The following is a 24,803-nucleotide window of genomic DNA, read 5'->3' as shown; positions in this document are numbered from 1 at the left end:
GCTGGACACGCGGTTCAAGCCGGTAATCCAACACTTTGTGAGGCCAAGGCTGGAGGATCGCTTGAGCCCAGGAGTTCGAGACCAGCCTCTCTACAAAAAATAGTAAATAGCCTGAGGCAGCGCAGACCTCTCAGGGTGTCCCGAGATGGGAGGATCACCTGAGTCCAGCGAGATCGAGACTGCAGTGTTCGCGCCACTGCACTCCAGCCTGAGCAACAGAGTAAGACCCTGTATCAAAAACAAACAAAAAGTCTTCTGGTGCAAGGCCTCACTGTAAGGTCCCTGGGTTCAATGCTCCGCGTTCTGGGATGTGAATGTGGAAAAGTAAGTGCCAAGGTGGGTGTCTACCTGAGCTCCGTAAGGACTCGGTACTTAGGATGCGAGCATGGCTTTGGGTTCCATTCCTGACCCTCTGTGGCCTCAGTCTCCTCCCGGGAGAGGATGAAAAGCACAAGTCGGATGCACTCTATAGTGATCGCTGTGAGAGTCACTATGAGTCTTACTCGCTCGACTCCGACAAACTCAAGGCCAAGCTATGGAGTTCATCTCATGCTGACACCGTCAGTTCTGAGCGACTGTAAAATGGGGACAGGGTGGCCCAGGGGCCTACTGACCTGAGGCTGGGGCCCGCGACAGCCCAGCCGCTGGGGGCTCCTTGTGGCCGCTGCGGGGTCAGCCTGCGGTCTCCGCCTGACTTTAGCTCTCCTGCGCCCCGCAGGTCCTGGGCGCTACCCACGTCAGTGAGTGCTCACAAGTCTGTGAGGTAGGCGGCGCCACAGAGAGAAACTGAGGTGCGGGAGCCCAAGTCACCTGTCCAGCTCCTCAGCCGAGCGTGAACTGCGCTCGGGGATGGCATCCACACGGCCCGGCCCCACGCTCTCCCAGTCAGCGCCCGAGGGCCCTTCGCACCAGGGCGGGGGGGCGGGGGGGGGGGGGGGGGGGCCGGCCTGCGCGCATGCGCAATGGTCGCAGCCGCGTCCCCTTTAAGAGAACTCCTTTTGCCTCCGCCGACCCCTTCGCTTCCGCTCCGCGTTCCCACAATGCAGTGCGGTTGAGCGCCTCGGAGCCCGCGGGGACGCTGCGGGGGGACCCGTGCTGAGGCGGCGGCGGCGGCGACGTGGGCTGCGGCGGGCCCGCGGCGTCGGGCGGTGCGGATGTCGGGCTGGGCGGACGAGCGCGGCGGCGAGGGCGACGGGCGCATCTACGTGGGGAACCTTCCGACCGACGTGCGCGAGAAGGACCTGGAGGACCTGTTCTACAAGTACGGCCGCATCCGCGAGATCGAGCTCAAGAACCGGCACGGCCTCGTGCCCTTCGCCTTCGTGCGCTTCGAAGACCCCCGGTGAGGCTCCCGCCCTCTCCCCTTCGGTGCCTGAGGCCCCCGCCTTCCCTGCTGTCCCCTCCCCCAGGGCTCCCCTCCCCCCGCCTCCGCGCAGACCCCTCACGGCGCCCCCTCACGGGTGGAGGATGAGGCAGCCTCCTTGCAGGCCCGGGCCGTCCTTCGCGCCGTCGTCACTTCCTTTATTTTTATTATTCCAGTATTTTACTTGGAAATCCAAAAGCTGAGCCTTTGGAGGGCCCAAGCCCTCCTGCACCGGCCTCGGGGGGTCCAAATGAGCCCTGTCCGCCTCCCGCCTGGGGCGGCATCGTGGGGGGAAGCGGCCCCGGGGCAGCGCGGGGGTCGCCGTTCGCTCTTCCCGCCCGCCCCTCCCCCGGCCGGAGCTCGCCGTGACTGGAGAGCAAGCTGCAGGGTCGCGGATGCCGCTGGAGGTCGTGGAGGGGTCTCTGGTGGAACAGCTCGCCGTTCGCGCGCCCCGCCCCGCCAGGCCGGGGCCCGGACTTTGTCAGGGGACCAGGGATTTGGGAAAACTTCTAAAACAGCCGGAGTGGGGCTCTGATTTCACTTCCCTCCTTTAATGAGGGACGTTTGGCGAGATGCTGAAGGTTTCAGGGATTTGGAAACTCTAGATTCCTAACCCGGCTCTAAGGAGTGTTTGTGATTTTGCAAACAGCGTCGGCCCTCGGGCCGGAAAAAGCCGAGGAACTTTCAAAACTGTGGTTGGTGGTGGTTAGCAGCTGTGGCGCTGACCTGGTCACTCCACTCCGGCCAAATAAGAGCCCGCACCCTATTTTCCTAGCATCATTTGCTCCCAGGGAACACGAAATGTTCGTAGGGTGTCCAGCCTACCTGGGGTGGACTTACTGATAGGGCAAGGAGAGCACCGCGAGGCTTTGATGGCTGAAGAGTCAACTGACAGCTCATCCCTAGTATCTCCTCATTTGCCTCAAAGCCGGAACTGGGCATTTTTACCCCTAAGCCGGAGAAGGCTATGCCTCACTTATTTGGTAACCGTGCCATTGTGGTTCTTCAACAGTTGCTATGGGTGGAGGGCCATGGTGTGTATTTAACTTTTTTTATTTCCTTATTTTTTTAGATTGATAAAATAGGGGGTTTCACCATGTTTCCCAGGCTGGTCTCGAACTTCCGAGCTCAGGTGATCCACCCGTCTCAGCGGATCAAAGTGTTAGGATTACAGGCGTGAGCAACCCGCCCAGCCTGTATTTAGTGTTTTTAACACTTCATGAGGTGCAGGTACTGTTTCTTTTGTTTTTGTTTTTCTTTTTTGTTTTTTTTTTTTTTTGAGATGGGGTTTCACTCTTGTTCCCTGAGCTGGAATGCAGTGGTGCGATCTTGGCCCACCGCAACCTCCACCTCCTGGGTTCAAGCGAATTTCTCCTGCCTCAGCCTCCCAAGTAGCTGGGATTATAGGCAAGCGCCACCAGGTCTGGCTAATTTTTTTGTATTTTTAGTAGAGACGGGGTTTCTCCATGTTGGTCAGGCTGGTTTCGAACTCCCGACATCAGGTGATCCACCTGCCTTGGCCTCCCAGAGTGTTGGTATTACAGGCGTGAGCTACCTCACCCGTCCTGTGTGGTTAACCAGATTTTACAGATCAGGATATCGAGGATTTAGAGTTACTGATAAAAGAGAAAGCTAGTGGCAATCCCAGCACTGGGAGGCCGAGGCGGGCGGATCACAAGGTCAAGAGATCGAGACCATCCTAGCCAACACGGTGAAACCCCGTTTCTACTAAAAATACAAAAATGAGCTGGGTGTGGTGGCGCGCACCTGTAGTCCCAGCTACTTGGGAGGCTGAGGCAGGAGAATCGCTTGAACCAGGGAGTCGGAGGTTGCAGTGAGCCGAGATGGCGCCACTGCATTCCAGCCTGGTGACAGAGCAAGACTCCATCTCAAAAAAAAGAAAAAGAGAAAGCTAGTAAGGGATCAAGGGATTTTTTTCTTTTTATTTTTTTGAGACGGAATTTTGCTCTTGTCTCCCAGGCTGGAGTGCGATGTTGCTGTCTCGGCTCACTGCAACCTCCACCTCCCAGGTTCAAGCGATTCTTCTGCCTCAGCTTCCCAGTAGCTGGGATTACAGGCGCCCTCCATCATGCCTGGCTGATTTTTGTATGTTCAGCAGAGATGGGGTTTCTCCATGTTGACCAGGTTTGTCTTGAACTCCTAACCTCAAGTGATCCACCTGCTTTGGGCTCCCAAAGTGCTGAGATTACAGGCCTGAGCCACCATGCCAGGCCAGGATCAATGGACTTGAATTCCCTCTTCTGTTCTTTGAATGCAGACTTACTATATGATATGCTACGTTGTCATCTTCCCTCATTCCTTTCATAATAGAAAAACTATCTTTTGGTGTCACTAGATATGAAGATTCAAGCAAAGCATTTCATGTAGTAATCTTATTTAACCATTACAATAACCCTGTGAGATAGGCATACTATTCACATTAGAGATGTAAAAACTTGATTAAACACTTAACCCAGAGATGATTACTAGTAATTTGCAGAATAATGATTTGAATGCAGGCTAATTTTATTTATTTATTTATTGTATTTATTGAGATGGAGTCTCGCTCTGTGGCGCAGGCTGGAGCGTAGTGGCACAGTCTCAGCTCACTGCAACCTTCGCTTCCTGGGTTCAAGCGATTCTCCTGCCTCAGCTTCCTGAGTAGCTGGGATTACAGCTGCGCACCTCCATGCCCAGCTAATTTTTATCTTTTTAGTAGAGACAAGGGGTTTCACCATGTTGCCCAGACTGGTCTCAAGCTCCTAACCTCAAGTGATCCACCTGCCTCAACCTCCCAAAGTGCTGGGATTACAGGCATGAGCCACCGCGCCCGACCTGAATGCAGGCCAATTTTTATTCAGAGTCTGTTCTGACATCCTAGCAGTTCTGCCTCTCCCAGTCTGCATTTTATGTAGTCAAGGTTGCACTGGATGTGGTCCTTGTTGCTTTTAGTCCTAAAATCTTATAAGTGATTATATGCCTGTGACACTGAACAGTGCCTTCATTAGCACATTCAGTTCCTCTTGTCCACCCAAGCTCCAGGGTCATAACTTTCTACCATCCAATACTGGAGAATCAACGTGGCATTCCTGACTCTCCTAGAGTCCTAGGAAAGACTTAAAGTAGTTTTATTGAATATTTATCTCTTTTGGCAAAATTGTATCAGAGAGTTTTTTTGACAAAATAGTTCTCCAAACCATGCGGAAAAGGTACACTTTAGAGTTCCAAGGCCAGGCGCAGTGGCTTATGCCTGTAATCCTAGCACTTTGGGAGACTGAGGGGAAGGATCGCCTGAGCCCGTGAGTTCAAGACCAGGCTGGCCAACATAGGGAGACCTCTCTCTACAAAAAAATCCAAAAATTAGCTGGGTGCAGTGGTACACGCCTGTGGCCCTAGCTATTCAGGAGGCTGAGGTGGGAGGATTGCTTGAGCCCAAGAGTTAGAAGCTGCAGTGAGTTATGCTCCAGCCACTGCACTCAGCCTTGGTGACTACTCTGTTTCAAAAAAAAAGACCCTGTTTCACAAAAAAAAAAAAAAAAAAAAAAAAGTTTTACATTCATCACAAAACACTCATTTGCATTTGTCTTTTGTCCTTTGAGCCTTATTTTTTTTTAAAGACAGGGTCTCACTGTATTACCCAGGCTGGCCTTGACCTGGGCTCAAACATCACACCCAGCTACTTTATTTACTCTCAAATACTCTCCTATCCAACTGGCTACTTTCTTTTTTTTCTTTTTCTTTTTTTTGAGATAAGGTCTCTGTCACCCAGGCTGGAGTACAGTAGTGTGATTTCGGCTCTGCACTCCCATCTCAGCCTCTCAAGTAGCTGGGACTACAGGCGTACAACACCATGCCTGGCTAACTGGCTACTTTTTATTTCCATAGACTTTATGGCACTAGGCCTTGTAGAAAAATATTAAGGTGTTAGTGTGTGGTGTGCTTTTTGAAAAAATGCTCACCAAGGTTAGAAAAACACTGGTGGTTTATTGGCAAAATCAATCTGTCAGCAGTTGATTCTTTTTTTTTTCTCTGAATTAGCCCTCTTAGAAGTAATCTGTTTGCTCATTCATTATAATTTCATACCTCTAAAACTGTGTGTAACAGCTGTAAAGGTTAATTCCAGTATCATGAAACGTCTCCAGACTGAAGCAGAAGTGCATCAAGATCCTGATTTGTGTGTTTTTTCCTTCACTCTCGGTTTCCCTTTTATGCTTACTATTCATGCCCCTCACTGGAAAGTCACTTGGCCTCCTGAACAGCACTAACTCCAAACTTTACTTTTTTTTGGCAGAGATGCAGAGGATGCTATTTATGGAAGAAATGGTTATGATTATGGCCAGTGTCGGCTTCGTGTGGAGTTCCCCAGGACTTATGGAGGTCGGGGTGGGTGGCCCCGTGGTGGGAGGAATGGGCCTCCTACAAGAAGATCTGATTTCCGAGTTCTTGTTTCAGGTATGTTCCTTTCAAACAGAATGAGATGATACATGTAAAATACTACTTAACACAGAGTCTTATCTTCCAAGAAATGATAACTGTTATTCTTCAGTGCATGGGACACTGGGGCTTTCTTTTCAGTAGCCTGTATGCAGTGCCAGTCTGAAGCCCTGCCCTGGATTACCAATGAGGCAAGTATCCTGCAAATGAAATTGTGCTGGGAGTGCAGCCTTGGAAGAACATAAACATACTTCTTGTAAAGGAGTTTTCTAGTGGTGAGAAGGGAAGATAATGGGAAAACCCCGTGAGCTACAATTCTAAAGACTCTTCTTTTGGAATATACTTGGCATCAGACATGGTAGAAAGGCATTCCAGGAGCCAGATTTGAACAACTTACCCAGCCTCGGATCTTGAAGAAGATCAGATTTTGTGGTGGTTTTAGAATTAAATATTTTTTAAAACCCCGTAAGTTGGAGTCTTAGAGATTTTATTGGAAAGTATAGACTATTTCTGCCTAGTGTTTATAAGTGATGAAATGCTAAACTGGGAGGTTTATCTGTCTTCAAAATATTAACATACTGGAAAGACCTAGGGCCTTCTGCATATTGCATGGGAATTTTAGGGCCCTGGTGGAATGAAGTATATCGAGGAGCGTGGCACCTTTTTAAGATGTGAATGTCACACAATCACAGCATACTCCTATGTGCTTAAATAGTGATACTTTCAGTATCTGCCTACCTTGTGTCCCGTTGTAATTTTTTAACCCCAGAACTCTATTCCCTCCTTCAGGATGTCATACATTATCTTTTTTTCTCTCCATGCTGCTCTGAAATCCTGCTTAGAAAACTATTAGGAAATGGCTGCAGTCCTGAGCTGTGAGCGGTAAACACAGCCTTTGAGAGCAGGAGCACATTTCCCTTTCATGACATCAGGTAGGGTTGTATGACTCCCGACTAGTTTTAGCATCTGAGTCTTACCTTCCCCCCCACTGTATTGAAGAATGTTGGTGATCTTTTAAGAGGTACTCTGTATAGTTTGTCATTCACACCTATAAGAAAACAAACTAGATTTTTTGTTGTTGTATTGTTACCTTCAGCTACTCTTTGGTTATTTCATTATCTGGTTTCAAAATTCCCATGTCCTGTGAAACCCTGTCAAGCAATAAATAATTGGTACTGTTAAATTTCATAATGGAAAAAGTTGGAACTCAAAGTATTAGGAGTTTGGCATTGATTTTAAAGGACAAAGAAAGAGGCTATGAACTCTCAGAGATACTATACCTATAATGGGATGGACTTCTTGCTCTATTGAAAAGGTCTGGTCTCTGGAAGATGGGCTTAAAACCAGTTTCTCAAGGTGGTTTATTTACCACATGTACTTCAGTGCTCTTTTCTGATTTCATGTCCTTTATCAAGGTTTATGATTTGGGGACCCTCAGGATTTAAGTGATCATGGAGAAGGGACCGTAGGTATTGCTGGCTCTTAACAGGGCAGTTAACATAGCTGAAGGATGTGGGCTTTCTTATGTTCTCCATGCCTAGGACTTCCTCCATCAGGCAGCTGGCAGGACCTGAAGGATCACATGCGAGAAGCTGGGGATGTCTGTTATGCTGATGTGCAGAAGGATGGAGTGGGGATGGTCGAGTATCTCAGAAAAGAAGATATGGAATATGCCCTGCGTAAACTGGATGACACCAAATTCCGCTCTCATGAGGTGGGTCCTTGTCTTCTGTTGAGGAGCTTGTACTCAAATCACTCCACTTGAACCTGACCTAGCAGAGGTAGCAAGAGGCCATGCCATTTGGTAACCTCACAGTACCGTAAGAGATCTATCTTAGGTGGACAAAGCCATGGAATTTGCTGTGCCTAAGTCCTTCAGGGTCATAGCTGAGAGAAGTATGCATTCATAGTATGTTTGTTTTTTAATATGCTTTATTCTGCATATTAGTATCACATAACACAGTTTGATCATGGTATTTGTAACCTGGAGAGAATACTAGTGCAGTTGGTCTTGATATCACCCCATTCACAACCAGCTTAAATGGCAGTATCCCTCTGTGAACTCAGCTGCCCCTTCTGTGGATCTAGGCTGAGCTCTATAGGCCAGCCTCTTCATCTCAGCCCTTCTAGGTCCTGCTGTCAGGGCTGAGCTGCCACTTCACTTTTTTCCCAGAGTAGTGCAGGATCCTCTCTGAAACCTGAGCTATTGTGACATTTTCTAATTTTATAATTTTTATATTTCTCTAATTTTTGATTTTAGAGACAGAGTCTCATTATATTGCCCAGGCTGACCTTGAACTCCTGGGCCCACACAGCCCTCCCACCTCAGCCTCTCCAGTAGTTGGGACTGCAGGCATGCACCACTGTGCCAGGCTAAACCGTGACATTTTCTTGTGGTTAATTATCTCACCCTTGAGACTCAGTAGTTCTTGATGTCCTTCCTTGTAGGAAAGCAGCTGCTGTTTTGGATCTCAGTTTGACTGAAGTGGTGACTATCCCTTTGGTACCACTGAGACCAGAAACCAGACCACCAATTGGACATTTTTTCTGGTTATTCTGTCCTGCCTTACTATGAGATTTACAGATGTTTGGAGACACAGGTCTCTGGGCTCATTTCTTTTTCTGAGGATTCATATAATTCCCTAGTTTTTGGCTTAGAGGTTGGTCCTTCCATAGTTTAATGATGCTTTTGTTCAGACTGTCCTCTAGGACTTGAATTTGGAGCAGAAACAGAACAGCATTTGATCCTCAGTTATACTGCAAAGCAGGGCCTCAGAAAGGGTAACTCCAATTATTGACTTTCACCTAAGGTGAAAAAGCATCCGGGTTCTTTCCCCTTGGCATCTTAGGATCTTCCGAGAATGCTGGCTAAAGGCAGAGGGCCTGGGGACAAGTCAGCCTGGACATGACTCCTTTGCTGCTTATTAATTCCTTACCTTAACTACTCTTGGAACCTTGATTCCTTCATGGGCAAAATGGTCACATAATAGCACCTTCACAAGCCCTGTCAGGAATCTAGAGCAAGAGGATAACATCTAAAGCATCTAGCTCAGGTCCTCACATCTGGAAGGTATTAAATACAGGTTAGCTCCTTCTATAGATGCCCATCCAAAGATGCATATATGAGGTGGCAGGGGATTAAACTATATGACCCCTGAGATCCTTTCCAGTTCTTAGCTTTGAAGGGGGTCAATGGCAGTAATTCAGATATATTGTTTATAATAGTTAATTCAGTATCAACATGTCAAATTGGCATTTATTGTGTTACCTTGGGCAAATGATATAATTTAAGTCTTAATTTTCTTCATTCTTGAAGTGTGATAGTAAGAGTACCTACCTCATAATGTTATGAGGGTTTAATGAGATAGCCTAATGCCAGGTACAGAGTACACAGTAAGTGCTCAATATTTAACTATTATTGTTAGATGTTGGTTTGCTTATTCTTCTGGCTCTGATTTTTTTCCCCATTACTCTTTTCGGTTTTGTTTGCATTTCAGGGTGAAACTTCCTACATCCGAGTTTATCCTGAGAGAAGCACCAGCTATGGCTACTCACGGTCTCGGTCTGGGTCAAGGGGCCGTGACTCTCCATACCAAAGCAGGGGTTCCCCACACTACTTCTCTCCTTTCAGGCCCTACTGAGACAGGTGATGGGAATTTTTTCTTTATTTTTTAGGTTAACTGAGCTGCTTTGTGCTCAGAATCTACATTCCAGATTGAGGATTTAGTGTCTTAGGAAATTTTTTTAATTTTTTTTTTTTTTTAAAGAAGAAAAAAAAAACTACATAATTTCTACCAGGGCCATATTAGCAGTGAAACATTTTAAACTGCAGAAATTGTGGTTTTGGTTCAGAAACAAGTTGTATATTTTTCACCCCTGATTATGGGAAAAAAATCAGTTCTGTCTTTGTGGGTTGCTCTACTATGGAGATCAACAGTTACTGTGACTGAGTCGGCCCATTCTGTTTAGAAATATATTTTAAACGTTTAGTAATTGACATGTGTGGTTGTCCTTGATTAAGTACACAGATTCCACAAAATAGGCACACTAATTTTAAAAATCACTGAGTTGTAATCATAACTTGTACCCAGTTAGTAAGGAGCAGGGGTAGATAACTTTATTTATATGGGGATAGATAGTTGCTGATACTGGTTTGAGAATGTAAACTCTAAGAGTGGGTTCTGGGTTCTCTTTTAATTCAAGGCCAAGCTTGTAAATTAGGCTGCCTTAAAGAAGAAAAAAGCATTGCAGATAAAGGAAGGGAATGGGAAAAATAAACACACAGTGGCTTATGCTTGTGATCCCAGCACTTTGGGAGGCCAAAGCATGCCGGAGGATCCCTTGAGGCCAGGAGTTCAAGACCAGATAGGCAACATAGCAAGACCCCATCTCTACTTAAACAATTAACTGGATGTGGTGATGCACATAACGTAGTCCCAGTTACTTAGGAGGCTGAGGCGGGAGGATCACTTGAGCCCAGGAGGCTGCAAGTTATCTGTGATCACACCACTGCACTCCAGCCTGGGTGACAGAGTGAGGCCCTGTCTCAGAAAACTAAAAAAATGACAAGCAACATAAATACTATTGGCAAATTCTTAGCCAAAACCAACTTTGGCAGTTTGGTTAGAGGAAATACTCTCTGATTCTATCACTTTTATCCCTAAATAAGTTTCATTTATCCTTGGTATCCTGAGTTTTATCTTGGACTTATCTCAATTTAATAATCATTTTGGGGGTGGGGAGGGCTCCTTTTTCCCAGACCCAGGGCTAATTTTAGGATAAGTTCTCTTTTCAGAAAGAAACACTACATATGACTAGTATCCCTTTGGCATATAATCACTTTGTGGGATGGCAGATAGTTCTAGATTAGGAGTTCCCAAGCTCTAGTCTACTTTGAACACTCTTCAGACCTTAGTAGGAAGTTAGCCCTTTTCTAGGAAGAGAGTGGGAGCCCAAGAACAAATTCAGGTATGTTCGGTAAAAATAGGGCTGCTCAATCACTGCAGATAGGCAACTAAAAATGACAGCCAGGGTTGTCATATAGTGATCAAGATGCTCCATCTACCAGTTACGTAGATAGAAGACACTTTCATGCAGTTGGAACAGTCCTTTGGGGGGAGTTAAAGGCAGATAAATAATGTCTTCCATACTGAACAGGCTTGTTAAGTGAATTCCCTGGAAGCTGACTTTTGCTTTCCTTTCACCTCAGTTAGCATCAAGAACTCATTTTTGGGGCCCGATGTTTCCCAATTGTGTCTTCAGAAGAATCTGTTAAGAAATGCTTGAGCATCCATTTTTTCAGGTGACTGAAAAAAGCAGGAACATTAGTGTTCACAGTAAGAAAATACTGTCATTGTGCTTCCACATGGTCACAGAGTACCCGCTTTCCAGAATGAGCTACTCAGCTGTGTGGGAATGGCTCTTGTTCATCCAGCTTTGGCAAAGAGATATTACCTGTTTGAAAATAACAAAAGAGAATGTGATAGCTGAGCCTGCCGCCTAGCTGGCTCTACTGAGCTAACTGATCACTTAGTTTCTCATGGAAAATACGGAAGTAAATATAGCTACTACCCTGTTTTCCTAACTCGGAGTATCTGAAAGAATCAGTTCTAAGTGAAGCCAAATTCACCTTTTTCAGTAAGGAGTAGACAGGTTGATTAGCCACTAATATGCAGATAGGAGTAGAAGGAAAGACTGACCATGACCATGAACTCAGGTGGTCCCAAGAAGTCTGAAGTAAGGTTCTGTGTGGGAGACAGCATGTCTGATCAATAGATATGTCTGCTGAAGCCACAACTATCAGGCTCTGAGATGGAGAGTCTCCTTTCTCTCCACAGTTAACAGGTGATTTAGTGGATTGGAGGCATGATAAAAGTAGCTCATGGCCAGGCACGGTGGCTCACACCTGTAATCCCAGCACTTTGAGAGGCCGAGGCGGGCAGCTCACGGGGTCAGGAGATCGAGACCATCCTGGCTAATACGGTGAAACCCCATCTCTACTAAAAATACGAAAAATTAGCTGGGTGTGGTGGTGGGCGCCTGTAGTCCCAGCTACTCGGGAGGCTGAGTCAGGAGAATGGCATGAACCTGGGAGGCGGAGCTTGCAGTGAGCCAAGATCGCACCACTGCACTCCAGCCTGGGCAACAGAGCGAGACTCCGTCTCAAAAAAAAAAAAAAAAGTTTAGCTTACACATTTTCTAGCTGCCTTTCCCATCCTTGCTTCAACCAGAGCCTGCCTTTAACTGGCACCTTGAGTTGACCAGGGCCAATGTCTTATGTGGAGTCTGCTCAGAATGATTCTCCCTCAGGGGATATGCTGAACTGGAAGTTGGCACTTAGCAGTCTACCTGACTGCTTTTGGCTAGTCCCACTCCCAAAGGCCCAGAGGGGTAGTACAACTCCAGTACTCACTTACCTGCAGAGGAGATAAAAACAGTCAACCTATCCAAGGTTCTGGATTTTACTGGTCAGCCCACAGTAATTTTAAAGCTTCTATTTAAAATATTTACAGTAGGTAGATGATGCAAATCTCTACACCAGCAGTTGTAAACTGATGGCTCACAGACTGCACCTGGCTTGCAGGTGTGTTTTATTTGGCTTGGACGGTGAATTTGGCTTGAATTGGTTGCCAGCGCTTAAAATTTAAGAAATATCAGTGGGATGCAGTCGCTCACCCCTGTAATCCCAGCACTTTAGGAGGCTGAGGCAGGTGGATCACGAGGTCAAGAGTTCAAGACTAGCCTGGCCAAGCTGGCAAAATTCCGTCTCTACTAAAAATACAAAAAAATTAGCCAGGCATGGTGGCAGGCACTTGTAATCCCAGCTACCAGGCAGGCTGAGGCAGAGAATTGCTTGAACCTGGGAGGCAAAGGTTGCAGTGAGCCAAGATTGCACTAAAGCCTGGGCGACCAAGCGAGACTCCGTCTCAAAAAAAAAAAAAAAAAAAAAAGAAAAAATATCACACAAAATGCCAGGTATCCAGGTTCTCTGGAGAAATGGGTTTACATTCCTGCCTGGCACCACTGATAGGGTAGCAGCCATGCTCCTCCTGCTTTGAGTGGGCACAGACTGAGTGCAGACCCTAATGGCATTTGAATCATGTCATAGAGGGGCAAAGATATGACAGAAACAACTGGGCTAAGGCCGCACAAAAGATTCGTTTTGGGAGGCTGAGGTGGGTGGATACCTGAGGTCGGGAGATCGAGATAATCCTGGCTAACATGGTGAACCCTGCCTCTACTACAAATACAAAAAATTAGCCAGGCGTGGTGGTGCATGCCTGTAATCCCAGCTACTCGGGAGCCTGAGGCAGGAGAATCGCTTGAACCCGAGAGGCGGAGGTTGTGGTGAGCCGAGATTGTACCATTGCACTCCAGCCTGGACAACAAGAGCGAAATTCCATCTCAAAAAAAAAAGGATTCTTTTAGGAAAGGACCGGTTATTTTGTGGCACCCAGCCCAAAGCTAGACCTAACAAATATTTATTCATGGTATGAATACTAGAAAGTTGGAGCCGATTACAGGATCTGGCATGGTCTTAACTGTGGCTTTGAGAAACACAGAATGTCAGCTGCCCCTTTAGGCAGATCTTGAGCTCCAGATTTCCATCCACTCTAAACCTTTACCCCACTTCCCCCCAATCCTGTTTTGCTTATTCCTGTTACTACCTGCCCCCTAGAGGTATGACCCTGGACCCTACCGCCACCTTAATGTCACCATCTGTATGCACTTTATCCTTTTCAAAGTGCCTTCACATAGCATCTTTGGTCCTCACGCTTCCTGCTTCATTCCTAAGGTCACTGTGAGACTATCTGTTAAACCACTCTGGGCAACACCTACCTGGGGGGGCCACAAAATACTCCTCCACGACTCGATGGGAGTTTTGTAGTAATTCATCAGCACAATTGCCTTCTACCACATTGTCGGATCTCAGGTATAGACATCTACAAAACCCAGAAGCTCAAGGTTACCCTCTCAGAGAAGGGGGCTTTTAGGGGATGGTGGAAGGGGCAAGAAGGAGAGAACAAGGAAGCAGTATATTCTTGAGTTAATGGGCACTGTTCAAAGATAGAGAAGCTGGGATCAACAGTAGACCAAATAACAGCCTACAGTTTATAGATTGTCCCAACAACCCTGAGAAGTAAGTGCTAATCACTTCTCTGGATTGATTTAACAAATAGTTTTTGATGATTATATGGGCAACTGTCTTTTGGTGGGGACAGGTAAAAGCAATTATAAAATAATATTTTAAATCTGACAGAAGTTAGCACAGCCTGCCAAAGGATAGAAAGGGTACCTAGTCTAGCCTGGGTGAGTAGCACATCCTCAGAATAGCTGGATTGGGGGATGAAGGTATGAGAAATGGACTTCTTGGCAGGTATAGCAGCATGAATCCCAAAGCAAGAGAACCCAGAGCTCAGAGATTCAGAGAAGGACAGGGAGTTCAGCAGGCTGGGGTGTGGTCTGCTGGGTTGGAAGATGAAGCTAGAAACCTAAGCAGAGATGGGGAAGCAAACTTGCCTCAAGAGTGACTTAAGGATGTTGGCTCCTAAGTAACAGACCTGGGATCTGAGCCCAATCTGGTACCCGTAAGATGAATGCTTTTTCCACCACAGCCCCTTTGGTGAATGGGTGCAGCTGCCCTTGAGCAAGATGTGTCACAAACAGCTCAAGAATCTCCCAGTGTTCTATGGGACCTAGTGAGTTTACTAAAGCCTTCAGATGGCAAACTGGTAAAAAACACACAGGAGCTTGAACATATGCATCAGGCTTCACTATTGTTTCAAGGTGTAAAAGTGTGTAAACCTGCTTCCAGATACTTGGACTAAAAAAACAAGCAGTTTGTTATATCACTGATACAGTATTCAGTAGTAGCTATGCTCCTGCTTTGAGTGGGCACAGACTGAGGGCAGACCCTAATGGCATTTGAGTCATGTCGTAGAGGGACAAAGATGTGACAGGAACATCTGGGCTAAGGCTACACCTAAAAACTAAGTTGTCGGCCGGGCACAGTGTCTCACGCCTGTAATCCCAGCACTTTGGGAGGCCGAGGCGGGCGGATCACGAGGTCAGGAGATCGAGACCATCCTGGCTAACATGGTGAAGCCCCATCTCTACTAAAAAATACAAAAAAATTAGCCAGGCCTGGTGTCGGGCGCCTGTAGTCCTAGCTACTGGGGAGGCTGAGGCAGGAGAATGGCGTGAACCCGGGAGGCGAAGCTTGCAGTGAGTCAAGATCGCGCCACTGCACCACTCCAGCCTGGGCGACAGAGCAAGACTCCACCTCAAAAAAAAAAAAAAAAAAAAAAAACTAAGTTGTCACAATAAGATTATTTTAGGAAAGGACTAGTTCGTTTTTTGTGTGGCACCCAGCCCAAAGCTAGACACAACAAATATTTATTCATGGTATGAATACTAGAAAGTTGAAGTCTGTTATACGACTTGGCATGAGGGACAAAGATGTGACAGGAACATCTGGGCTAAGGCTGCACATAAGAACTAAGTTGTCGGCCAGACGCAGTGTCTCAGGCCTGTAATCCCAGCACTTTGGGAGGCTGAGGCGGGCGGTTCAAGGCCACTGTGTAGCCTTGAACAAGTATGATATTTTCATACATTAAATTTCTTGGGCAGCAGGCGGGAGAAAAAAAAAAGGCCAGGTGCGGTGGCTCCCACATGTAATCCCAGCACTGTGGGAGGCTGAGGCGGGTGGATCACCTCAGTTCAGGAGTTCAAGACCAGTCTGGGCAACATGGGGAAACCTCGTCCCTACTAAAAATACAAAAATTAGCCAGGCGTGCTGGCACGCACGTGTAATCCCAGCTACTTGGGAGGCTGAGGCAGAAGAATTGCCTGAACCCAGGAGGCGGAGGTTGCAGTGAGCCGAGATGGTGCCACTGCACTGCAGCCTGGGTGACAGAGCAAGAAGGAAAAAAAAAAGTCCAGGCACAGTGGCTCAAGCCTGTAATCCCAGCACTTTGGGAGGCCAAAGCGGGTGGATCACCTGAGGTCAGGAGTTTGAGACCATCCAATATGGTGAAACCCTGTCTCTACTAAAAATACAAAAGTTAATCGGGCATGGTGGTGCATACCTGTAATCCCAGCTACCCGAGAGACTGAGGCACAAGAATCACTTGAATGTGGGAAGCAGAGTTTGTAGTGAGCGGAGATTGCACCATTGCACTCCAACCTGGGTGACAGAGTGAGACAGTGTCTCTCTCACACACACGAGAGTTGCACTAGATTTTTTTTTTTTTTTTGGTAATAACACAAGGACTGTGTATTTAAGAAAACTTGGGAGAACAAAAGTAAAATCAAAATCATAATTATACCATTCAAAGGCAACCCTTGGACTTTCTGGAGTTTATAGTTTCTGTTGGACAGTATTAAAAAATGGCTAAGAGGCCGGGCGCAGTGGCTCATGCCTATAATCCCAGCACTTTGGGAGGCCGAGACAGGCAGATCACGAGGTCAGGAGATCGAGACCATCCTGGCTAACAGGGTGAAGCCCCATCTCTACTAAAAACACATACAAAAATATTAGCCAGGCGTGGTGGCAGGTACCTGTAGCGAGAGGCTGAGGCGGGAGAACAGTGTGAACCCTGGAGGTGGAGCTTGCAGTGAGCGGAGATCACGCCACTGCACTCCAGCCTGGGTGACAGAGCGAGACTCCGTCTTTAAAAAAAAAAAAAAAAAAAAAAAAAAAAAGGCTAAGAGCTTAGTCTCTTGAGTCACAGCTGAATTCAGATCCCAATGCTACACATTACTTATCCTCTCTCTCAGTTTCCTTGTTTGTTGAATGCTTCATAGGATTTCTGGGAAGATTAAATGAAATGTTAAAAAACAAGATCTGATAATGCTGAGCCTGCATTCACGGTAGTAAGAGAGGGGTCTGAGTAGCACCTGCTCCTTTGAGAAAGCCTTCGTGCACCCCGTACATCTCAGTCCCTACCACTCAGTGCACTCGTGATCAGGCATAACCTGCCTAACATTTGAAGGTTTGGGGAAGACTCTTGACTACCACCAACAGGCGGTTAAATGCTACTGCTTCCCCAAGAGTAGATCTAATAGCAACTAATTTATTTACTCATCATCAAGTAATCAATTTGGTAATTAAGTTTCCTGCATAAGTGAAATTTCCAGGAAAACAAAAGTCACCCCTTTACATACCACACATTTCTATTTAGTTATTGGTTATGATGGAATTGTTCCTAAAATAGACACATTTTCTGGGGTTGGTTGGGTTTTTTTTTTACCTTTTTTTTTGTTTTTGAGACAGGGTCTTGCTGTGTTGCCTAGGCTGGTCTCAAACTTCTGGGCTCAAGTGGTCCTCCTGCCTTAGCTTCCCAAGTAGCTGGGATTACAGGTATATACTACGATGCCTAGCTTTATTTTCTTAATTACAGGCTCCTGAACCCACAGTCTCTGTGACAGTGGTACAGCAAGCATACCTCTCACTTGGCGAGTTGCTGCACTTTCTTGAACCTCAGAATTGTATAAAACACTGAACAGGACCAGATGAGCTTTTCAGATAAATTACTGATTGACTAAACTTCTACCTCACCTCCTGTCTTTCCCAATCAGGTTCTGTAAGAAAAGTTAGCCCACATACCCCAAGACACCCATTCTGATGATAAATTTACTTCTATGTGTTTGAGCTAACATTTGTCATACACTGTCCTTGGGAGAACTGAAAAAAAGTCACTTGAATCTTTCTGTGTTCTGGTTTGGCTGAGGAACCCTAGTTGAGAAAGACTTCAGTTGTAAACTAGAAGTCCCTGCTGGTTAAAACTCAGGAACAGTAACTTAAGTAACTGTGGGAAATGCTGCTACAATGGCATTGGAAAGTGCTGTGTCAACAGGGAGGACAAAATGGCTCCATTTGTGATTCCGTCAGCCCTTGGACTCACTGATGGGACAGTTCTCCCACTGCTTTTCTTTCTTTGAGCTTCTTTCCTGCTATCTGGCTGGAAGGAATAGCTTCTTGTGGACCCCTCTACTTCCATCTAAAAGCCTTTTCCCTTCCTCCTACTTTATTTCTAGTTTGATGCAGACTGGAATGGGGGCTAATTAATTTGGTTAAAAGTTCTGAGCCAGGCAAGGTGGCTCACATCTATATTCCCAACACTTCGGGAGGCTGAGGGGGATGGATTGCTTGAGCCCAGGAGTTCGAGACCAGCTTGGGAAACATGGCGAAACCCCATGTCCCCTAAAAAATGCAAAAGTTAGCTATGGGTGGTGGCATGTGCCTATAGTCTCAGCTACTTGGGAGGCTGAGGTGGGAGGATCACCTGAGTTCAGGAGGTGGAGGCTGCAGTGAGCCAAGATTGTGCTACTGCACTGCAGCCTGGGCAACAGAATGAGAAAAAAAAAAGTTCTGGGTTCAGGCTAGGCATGATGGTTCATGCCTATAATCCCAACACTTTGGGAGGCTGAGGCAGGAGGATCACTTGAGCCCAGGAGTTTGAGACCAGCTTCGGCAACACAGCAAGATCCTGTCTCCGCCAAAAAAAAAAAAAAAAAAAAAAAAATTAGCTGGGCATAATGGTGCACACCTGTAGTCCCAGCTACTTGAGAGGCTGAGACAGGAGGATGGCTTGAGCCCAAGAGTTGGACGTTTTTGGTTCATAAGACTCTGAGGGATATTTAAGTATTTGGCTGCACTCAGAGTTGCTGTCAACTCATTCTCTGGATTTCAGATGAAAGAAAATAAAGTTCCTAGGAATTGACTTTAGCTGGCATATCTTAGAGCAGTATTTGGCAGCAGAAGCTCTGAGTTCCAAATCCTCTGCTTATTACCTGTGAAACTTTGGGCACATTATATAAACTTTCTGAACCTCAGTTTTTTCCATCTATAAAACAGATAACTTGTATTGACCTTCGAGGACTGCATGTGAAAACTGAAATAATTTAGGCCAGACATGGTGGCTCGTGCCTGTAATCCCAGCACTTTGGGAGGCCAAGGCGGGAGGATCACCTGAGGTCAGGAGTTCGAGACCAGCCTGACCAATATGATGAAACCCCATCTCTACTAAAAATACAAAAATTAGCTGGGCATTGTGGGCACCTGTAGTCCCAGCTACTTGGGAGGCTGAGACAGGAGAATTGCTTCAACCTGGGAGGCAGAGGTTGCAGTGAGCTGAGATCGTGCCACTGCACTCCAGCCTGGGCAACAGAGTGAGACTCCAGCTAAAAAAAAAAAAAAAAAAAAAAAAAAAAAAAAAAAAAAAAAATTTATGTAATTTCTTAGCCCCTGGCACGTAAGCACACTAATGTTTTTAGCTCAAACCAAATTACATGTTATTAATGTGCAAAGAGATTTCTATTAGCCAGTCAAGGCGTTTTGTTTTGTTTTGTTTTTTGTTTTTGTTTTTGAGACAGAGTCTTGCTCTGTCGCCCAGAGCAGTGGTGTGATCTCGGCTCACTGCAACCTCTGCTGCCCAGGTTCAAGCAATTCTCCTGTTTCAGCCTCCTGAATAGCTGGGACTACAGGAGTGCGCCACCACGCCCGGCTAATTTTTGTATTTTTAGTAGAGAAGGGGTTTCACCATATTGGTCAGGCTGGTCTCGAATTCCTGACCTCAGGTGATCCACCTGCCGCAGCCTCCCAAAGTGCCGGGATTATAGGCGTGAACCACCGTGCCCGGCCTTGTTTTGTATTTTTTAAGATGGAATCTCACTCTGTTGCCCAGGCTGGCGTGCAGTAGCTCCATCTCGGCCCACTGCAACCTCTGCCGCCCTGGTTCAAGCAATTCTCCTGCCTCAGTCTCCCGAGTAGCTAGGATTACAGGCGCCTGCCACCTTGCCTGGCTAATTTTTATATTTTTAGTACGGATGGGGTTTCACCATCTTGGCCAGGCTGGTCTTCAACTCCTGACCCCGTGATCCACCCATCTCAGCCTCCTAAAGTGCTGGGATTACAGGTGTGAGCCACTGCCCCCAGTCTACTATTTTTTTTTTTTTTGAGATGGAGTCTTGCTCTGTCGCCCAGGCTGGAGTGCAGTGGCATGATCTCAGCTCACTGCAACCTCCGCCTCTTGGGTTCAAGCAATTCTCCTGCCTCAGCCTTCAGAGTTGCTGGGATTAAAGGCATGCACCACCATGCCCGGCAAATTTTTGTATTTTTTAAGTAGAGACAGGGTTTCACCGTGTTGGCCAGGCAGTCTCAAAACTCCTGACCTAAAGTGATCTGCCTGCCTCAGCCTCCCAAAATGCTGGGATTACAGAAGATAGCCATCATGCTGGGCCAAGTCAGGGCTTTTATAGCTAAGATGCCTACTACCTAAAACCATTTAAGCAACTTGGGCTCCTGCAAAGAAGGATGGTGAGAAGAATGGTCGTTATGCTATCAACTAAGTGGTGACCCAGGAGTACACCGTTAATATTCACAAGTGTATCCATGGAGTGGGCTTCAAGAAGTGTGCCCCTCAGGCTCTTAAAGAGACCGGAAATTTGCCACGAAGGAGATGGAAAACTCCAGATACGTGCACTGATACCAGGCTCAACAAAGATGTCTGGGCCAAAGTAGTAAAGAATGTCCATACTGTGTCCATGTACAGTGGGTGGTCCAGAAAATATAATGAGGTCAGAAATTCACCAAACAAGCTCTATACTTTGGTTATGTACTTGTTACCACTTTCACAAATCTACAGTTATGTGGATGTGAAGTAACTGCTGATCATCAAATACATCAAATAAGTTATAAAAACTATAAAAAAAAAAAAGGTTTAATACCTGTCTTCACTTTACATTCTCTGTGTTCAAAGCATTAAAGTCCTACAAATGTCATGTTAAAATGATTAATGGGAATCATTAACCCAAACTGGTTTCCAATTTTATGAAAAACAGTACAGATCACTGAATACCAGGTTGAGATGCTAGCTACTGGATCCAAATTCCCCATCATCTTTTTTCATGACCTTTTCCCTTATTAATAATGTTTATATTTCTTTATATTTACCCTCTAGATAACTTGAGGAATTCTGATGAGTCTGTGCTTCTAGTCCCTCCTTTCCCAGAGATATTAATAAAGAACACTGGGGCGGGGCACGGTAGCTCACGCCTGTAATCCCAGCACTTTGGGAGGCCAAGGTGGGCAGATCACCTCAGGTCAGGAGTTTGAGACCAGCCTGACCAACATGGAGAAACCCTGTGTCTACTGAAAATACAAAATTAGCCAGGCGTGGTGGCGTGCGCCTGTAATCCCAGCTGCTTGGGAGGCTGAGGCAGGAGAATCACTTGAACCTGGGAGGCGGAGGTTGCGGTGAGCTGAGATCACACCATTGCACTCAGCCTGGGCAACAAGAGCGAAACTCTGTCTCAAAAAAAAAAAAAAAAAAAAAAAATTCATTAAACATTTACTGAGGCCAGGCAGGGTGGCTCACGCCTGTATTCCCAGCACTTTGGGAGGCCAAGGTGGGCAGATCACCTGAGGTCAGGAGTTCAAGACTAGCCTCGCCAACATGGTGAAACTCCTCTCTACTAAAAATACAAAAATTAACCAGGCGTGGTGGCACATGCTTGTAATCCCGGATGCACAGGAGGCTGAGGCAAGAGAATCTCAAACCCAGGAGGCAGAAGTTGCAGTGAGCCGAGATCGTGCCACTGCACTCCAGCCTGGGCAACAGTGAGACTCCATCTCAAAAAAAAAAACAACAAAAATATTTACCGAATATTCAGTGCCAACCACTGAGAATATGATGAGGAAAAACAGACATGCTGTGGAAGGTGGGTGAGCAGCAGAGGGGCAGAGACTCAACACATCCCTTAAATAGATGTATAAATACATTATAAATCAGTCCTTTTGGATATCATGAGAGCCACAGGTAGAGAATCAAGTATAAAAGAATGAAGACTTGTGGCTCACGCCTATTAATCCCAGCACTTTGGGAGGCCAAGGCGGGCAGATTGCGAGGTCATGAGTTCGAGACCAGCCTGGCCAATGTGGTGAAACCCCATCTCTACTAAAAATACAAAAATTAGCTGGGCATGGTGGCGGGCGCCTGTAGTCCCAGCTACTCTGGAGGTTGAGGCAAGAGAATTGCTTGAAACCGGAAGGCGGAGGTTGCAGTGAGCTGAGATTACACCACTGTACTCCAGCCTGGGTGGAAGAGTGAAACTGTCTCAAAAAAAAAAAAAGGAATGGACTTTTTTGGCCAGCACAGTGGCTCACGCCTGTAATCCCAGCATTTTGGGAGGCTAAGATGGGCAGATCACTTGAGGCCAGGGGTTCAAGAACAGCCTGATCAACATGGTGAAACCCCACCTCTACTAAAAATACAAAAATTAGCTGAGTGTGGTGGCGGATGCCTATAATCCCAGCTACTCCGGAGGCTGAGGCACAGAAATCACTTGAACCTGGAGGGTGAAGGTTGCAGTAAGCCGAGATCGTGCCACTGTACTCCAGCATGGGCAATGGGGCAGAGGGCAGGACTCCATCTCAAAAAAAAAAGAAAAAAAAGTTAAACTTTCTTGAGGAAGTGGGAGGCTGAGGCAGGAGAATTGCTTGAGACCAGGAGTTTGACACCAGACGGGGCAACATAGCAAGACCCTGTTTCTACAAAAATTTAAGAATTAGCCAGGTGTGGTGGTGCACACCTACAGTCCCAGCTATTTGGGAGGCTGAGGCAGGAGGATCTCTTGAGTCTAGAAGTTTGTGACCAGCCTGGGCAATATAGTGAGACCCCGTCCAAAAGGAAAAAGAAAATTGCAAAGTAGAGAAGAGATTTGAAAGAATCAAACACTGGGCCAGGCGCTGTGGCTCATGCCTGTAATCCCAGTACTTTAGGAGGCTGAGGTGGGTGGATCACCTTTGCTCAAGAGTCAAGCCTGGAGAACATGGCAAAATCCTGTCTCTATAAAAAATATAAAAAATTAGCGGCCGGGCCCGGTGGCTCAAGCCTGTAATCCCAGCACTTTGGGAGGCTGAGATGGGCGGATCATGAGGTCAGGAAATCGAGACCATCCTGGCAAACACGGTGAAACCCCGTCTCTACTAAAAAGTACAAAAAAAAAACTAGCCGGGCGAGGTGGCGGGTGCCTGTAGTCCCAGCTACTGGGGAGGCTGAGGCAGGAGAATGGCGTGAACCCGGGAGGCGGAGCTTGCAGTGAGCTGAGATCCGGCCACTGCACTCCAGCCTGGGCGACAGAGCGAGACTCCGTCTCAAAAAAAAAAAAAAAAAAAAAAAAAAAAAATTAGCCAGGCCCGGTGGCATGAGCCTGTGGTCCTATACTTGGAGGCTGAGGTAGGAGGATCTCTTGAGCCTGGGAGGTGGAGGTTGCAATGAGCTGAGATCATGCCACTGCACTCTAACCTGGGTGATAAGAGTGAGACTCCATCTCAAAAAATAAAAATAAAAGGCCGGGCGCGGTGGCTCAAGCCTGTAATCCCAGCACTTTGGGAGGCTGAGACGGGCGGATCACGAGGTCAGGAGATCGAGACCATCCTGGCTAACACGGTGAAACCCCGTCTCTACTAAAAAGTACAAAAAACTAGCCGGGCGAGGTGGCGAGCGCCTGTAGTCCCAGCTACTAGGGAGGCTGAGCCAGGAGAATGGCGTAAACCCGGGAGGCAGAGCTTGCAGTGAGCAGAGATCCGGCCACTGCACTCCAGCCTGGGTGACAGAGCGAGACTCCGTCTCAAAAAATAAATAAATAAATAAAAATAAAAATAAAAATTCGAGGCAGGAATGCAACCGGAACCAAATCTCATAAAGTGCTCACATTTTAATAAAAGAGATATAACAAATGAACAAAAGTCCATTAAAATGTTAGAGGAAAAAACCCAATAGGATGTGTTACTAACCAGAAGGGGAGAAGGGATTTGCAGTGGTTAGGAAAGCCCTTTCCCAGAAGATAAGCTGAGACCTGTGCCAAGAGGGAGGCAGCCATGCAAATACTGAGAGGCAGGAAAAAACGAAGGGTCAGTGCAAAGATCTAGAGAGGGAAAGAACTTGTCTTGCTGGAGACGCAGTCAAGGTAGCCAAGGAGGGTACTGAGAAGAGTATGTCTGAGTGAGCAGGCAGGGACTCTATGGAGTAGGGGCTCAAAGGCGATGATTAGGCCAGGCGCGGTAGCTCACGCCTATAATCCCAGCACTTTGGGAGGCCGAGGCGGGTGGATCACGAGGTCAGGAGTTCAAGACCAGCCTGGCCAAGACGGTGACACCCCGTCCCCGTCTCTACTAAAAATACAAAAAAAAATTAGCCGGGCGTGGTGTCAGGCGCCTGTAATCCCAGCTACTCGGGAGGCTGAGGAAGATAATTGTTTGAACACGGGAGGCGGAGCTTGCAGTGAGACGAGATCGCGCCACTGCACTCCAGTCTGGACTCCGTCTCAAGAAAAAAAACACAAAGGCGATGATGAGCAGTTTGGGTTTTGTTTCTACTTACACTAGGACGACACGAGCGAGAGCATCCGTAATGAACAAGGGGAAGAGTGAAGCCACTGACTCGCGAGGTGACCGTGGGCAAGTTCCTGAATCTCGCTAACGCTCTTTAACCCCCTGGAAAATTGTTCGCTAATCGTCACATTAAACGGCTGCGAACGGGCCACGCTCAAGGCTTCGGGGCTGCAGCCTCGAGTTTACCTGTCCTCCAGGACCGACTCCATGGGCTCCACCCCGTCAGTGTCCACCGCACGTAGCCGGTCGGCGAAGGCGATAGCTTTCTCCAGTCGCGCCACTGCCTCGCAGCTGCCGAAGTCCACAAGCGCTAGACGCTCCAGGTGCTCGATCACCTGGGCCGTGATCCGGCCACTGCCCTGGAGGAGGAATGAGGCAGGGAGTGTGGGTCACCGGCGCCCCGGTGTGCCTCCCGGCTTGCTCCGCCACCCGCCTAGATGGCCCTGGCCTCTACCTGAGGATCCGCCTTGGACGTGAAGCCCTGGCGCCCGCCCAGAGGGGCCCGAAGGCCCAGCCACACCAACCGCGACCACATTTCTTCCTTCCTTGGCCCCCGTAGTGCGCCCGCGCGTAACGCCGAGGGACGCGCCTAAGAGTGATGACATCAGA

At 47.2% G+C, this 24,803-nt stretch overlaps 5 protein-coding genes across 9 annotated transcripts in view; 2 read left to right on the top strand and 3 right to left on the bottom strand.

Moving 5' to 3' along the window:
- The window catches only part of SRSF9 (serine and arginine rich splicing factor 9), a 298,394-nt gene extending 288,604 nt beyond the window's left edge, over positions 1-9,790 (top strand). The window contains exons 2-5 of the mRNA XM_050748170.1: positions 1,072-1,342; positions 5,655-5,815; positions 7,339-7,511; positions 9,295-9,790. Coding sequence (XP_050604127.1) covers positions 1,155-1,342; positions 5,655-5,815; positions 7,339-7,511; positions 9,295-9,438 — 666 coding nt within the window. The 5' untranslated portion in view covers positions 1,072-1,154 and the 3' untranslated portion in view covers positions 9,439-9,790. The remainder of the gene's footprint in view (positions 1-1,071; positions 1,343-5,654; positions 5,816-7,338; positions 7,512-9,294) is intronic.
- Positions 1-13,433, bottom strand: part of CABP1 (calcium binding protein 1) — a 219,151-nt gene extending 205,718 nt beyond the window's left edge. The window contains exon 1 of the mRNA XM_050748086.1: positions 13,428-13,433. The gene's annotated coding sequence lies outside the window, so the exon portion shown is untranslated. The remainder of the gene's footprint in view (positions 1-13,427) is intronic.
- DYNLL1 (dynein light chain LC8-type 1) overlaps positions 1-24,803 on the bottom strand; it is a 151,178-nt gene that overhangs the window by 32,638 nt on the left and 93,737 nt on the right. The window contains exon 1 of one of the 4 annotated variants that reach the window (XM_050748215.1): positions 23,959-23,968. The exons of the other annotated variants lie outside the window; for them this stretch is intronic. The gene's annotated coding sequence lies outside the window, so the exon portion shown is untranslated. Of the gene's footprint in view, positions 1-23,958; positions 23,969-24,803 lie in introns of those variants that run through there. 4 annotated transcript variants of the gene reach the window in all.
- TRIAP1 (TP53 regulated inhibitor of apoptosis 1) overlaps positions 1-24,803 on the top strand; it is a 252,413-nt gene that overhangs the window by 225,200 nt on the left and 2,410 nt on the right. The window lies entirely within an intron of this gene.
- Positions 7,712-24,785, bottom strand: GATC (glutamyl-tRNA amidotransferase subunit C). Its single transcript, XM_050748197.1, has 4 exons — positions 24,649-24,785; positions 24,381-24,553; positions 13,637-13,740; positions 7,712-11,251 (listed from the first exon to the last, which is right to left on the bottom strand). The coding sequence occupies exons 1-4, from the start codon at positions 24,727-24,729 to the stop codon at positions 11,199-11,201; spliced, it is 411 nt and encodes a 136-aa protein (XP_050604154.1). The 5' UTR covers positions 24,730-24,785; the 3' UTR covers positions 7,712-11,198.

This window comes from Macaca thibetana, chromosome 11 (genome assembly GCF_024542745.1).
Source record: "Macaca thibetana thibetana isolate TM-01 chromosome 11, ASM2454274v1, whole genome shotgun sequence".
In the NCBI taxonomy this organism is placed as follows: Eukaryota; Metazoa; Chordata; class Mammalia; order Primates; family Cercopithecidae; genus Macaca; species Macaca thibetana.
This window is presented reverse-complemented; position numbering and strand designations above follow the sequence as displayed.

Coding starts and splice junctions, on each gene's coding strand:
- GATC (XM_050748197.1), bottom strand. CDS start 24,729: ATGTGGTCGCGGTTGGTGTGGCTGGGCCTTCGGGCCCCTCTGGGCGGG. Junction 24,554..24,648: donor CGTCCAAGGCGGATCCTCAG/GTAGAGGCCAGG, acceptor TTCCTCCTCCAG/GGCAGTGGCCGGATCACGGC. Junction 11,252..13,636: donor GTATTTTGTGGCCCCCCCAG/GTAGGTGTTGCC, acceptor ATTTTCAAACAG/GTAATATCTCTTTGCCAAAG.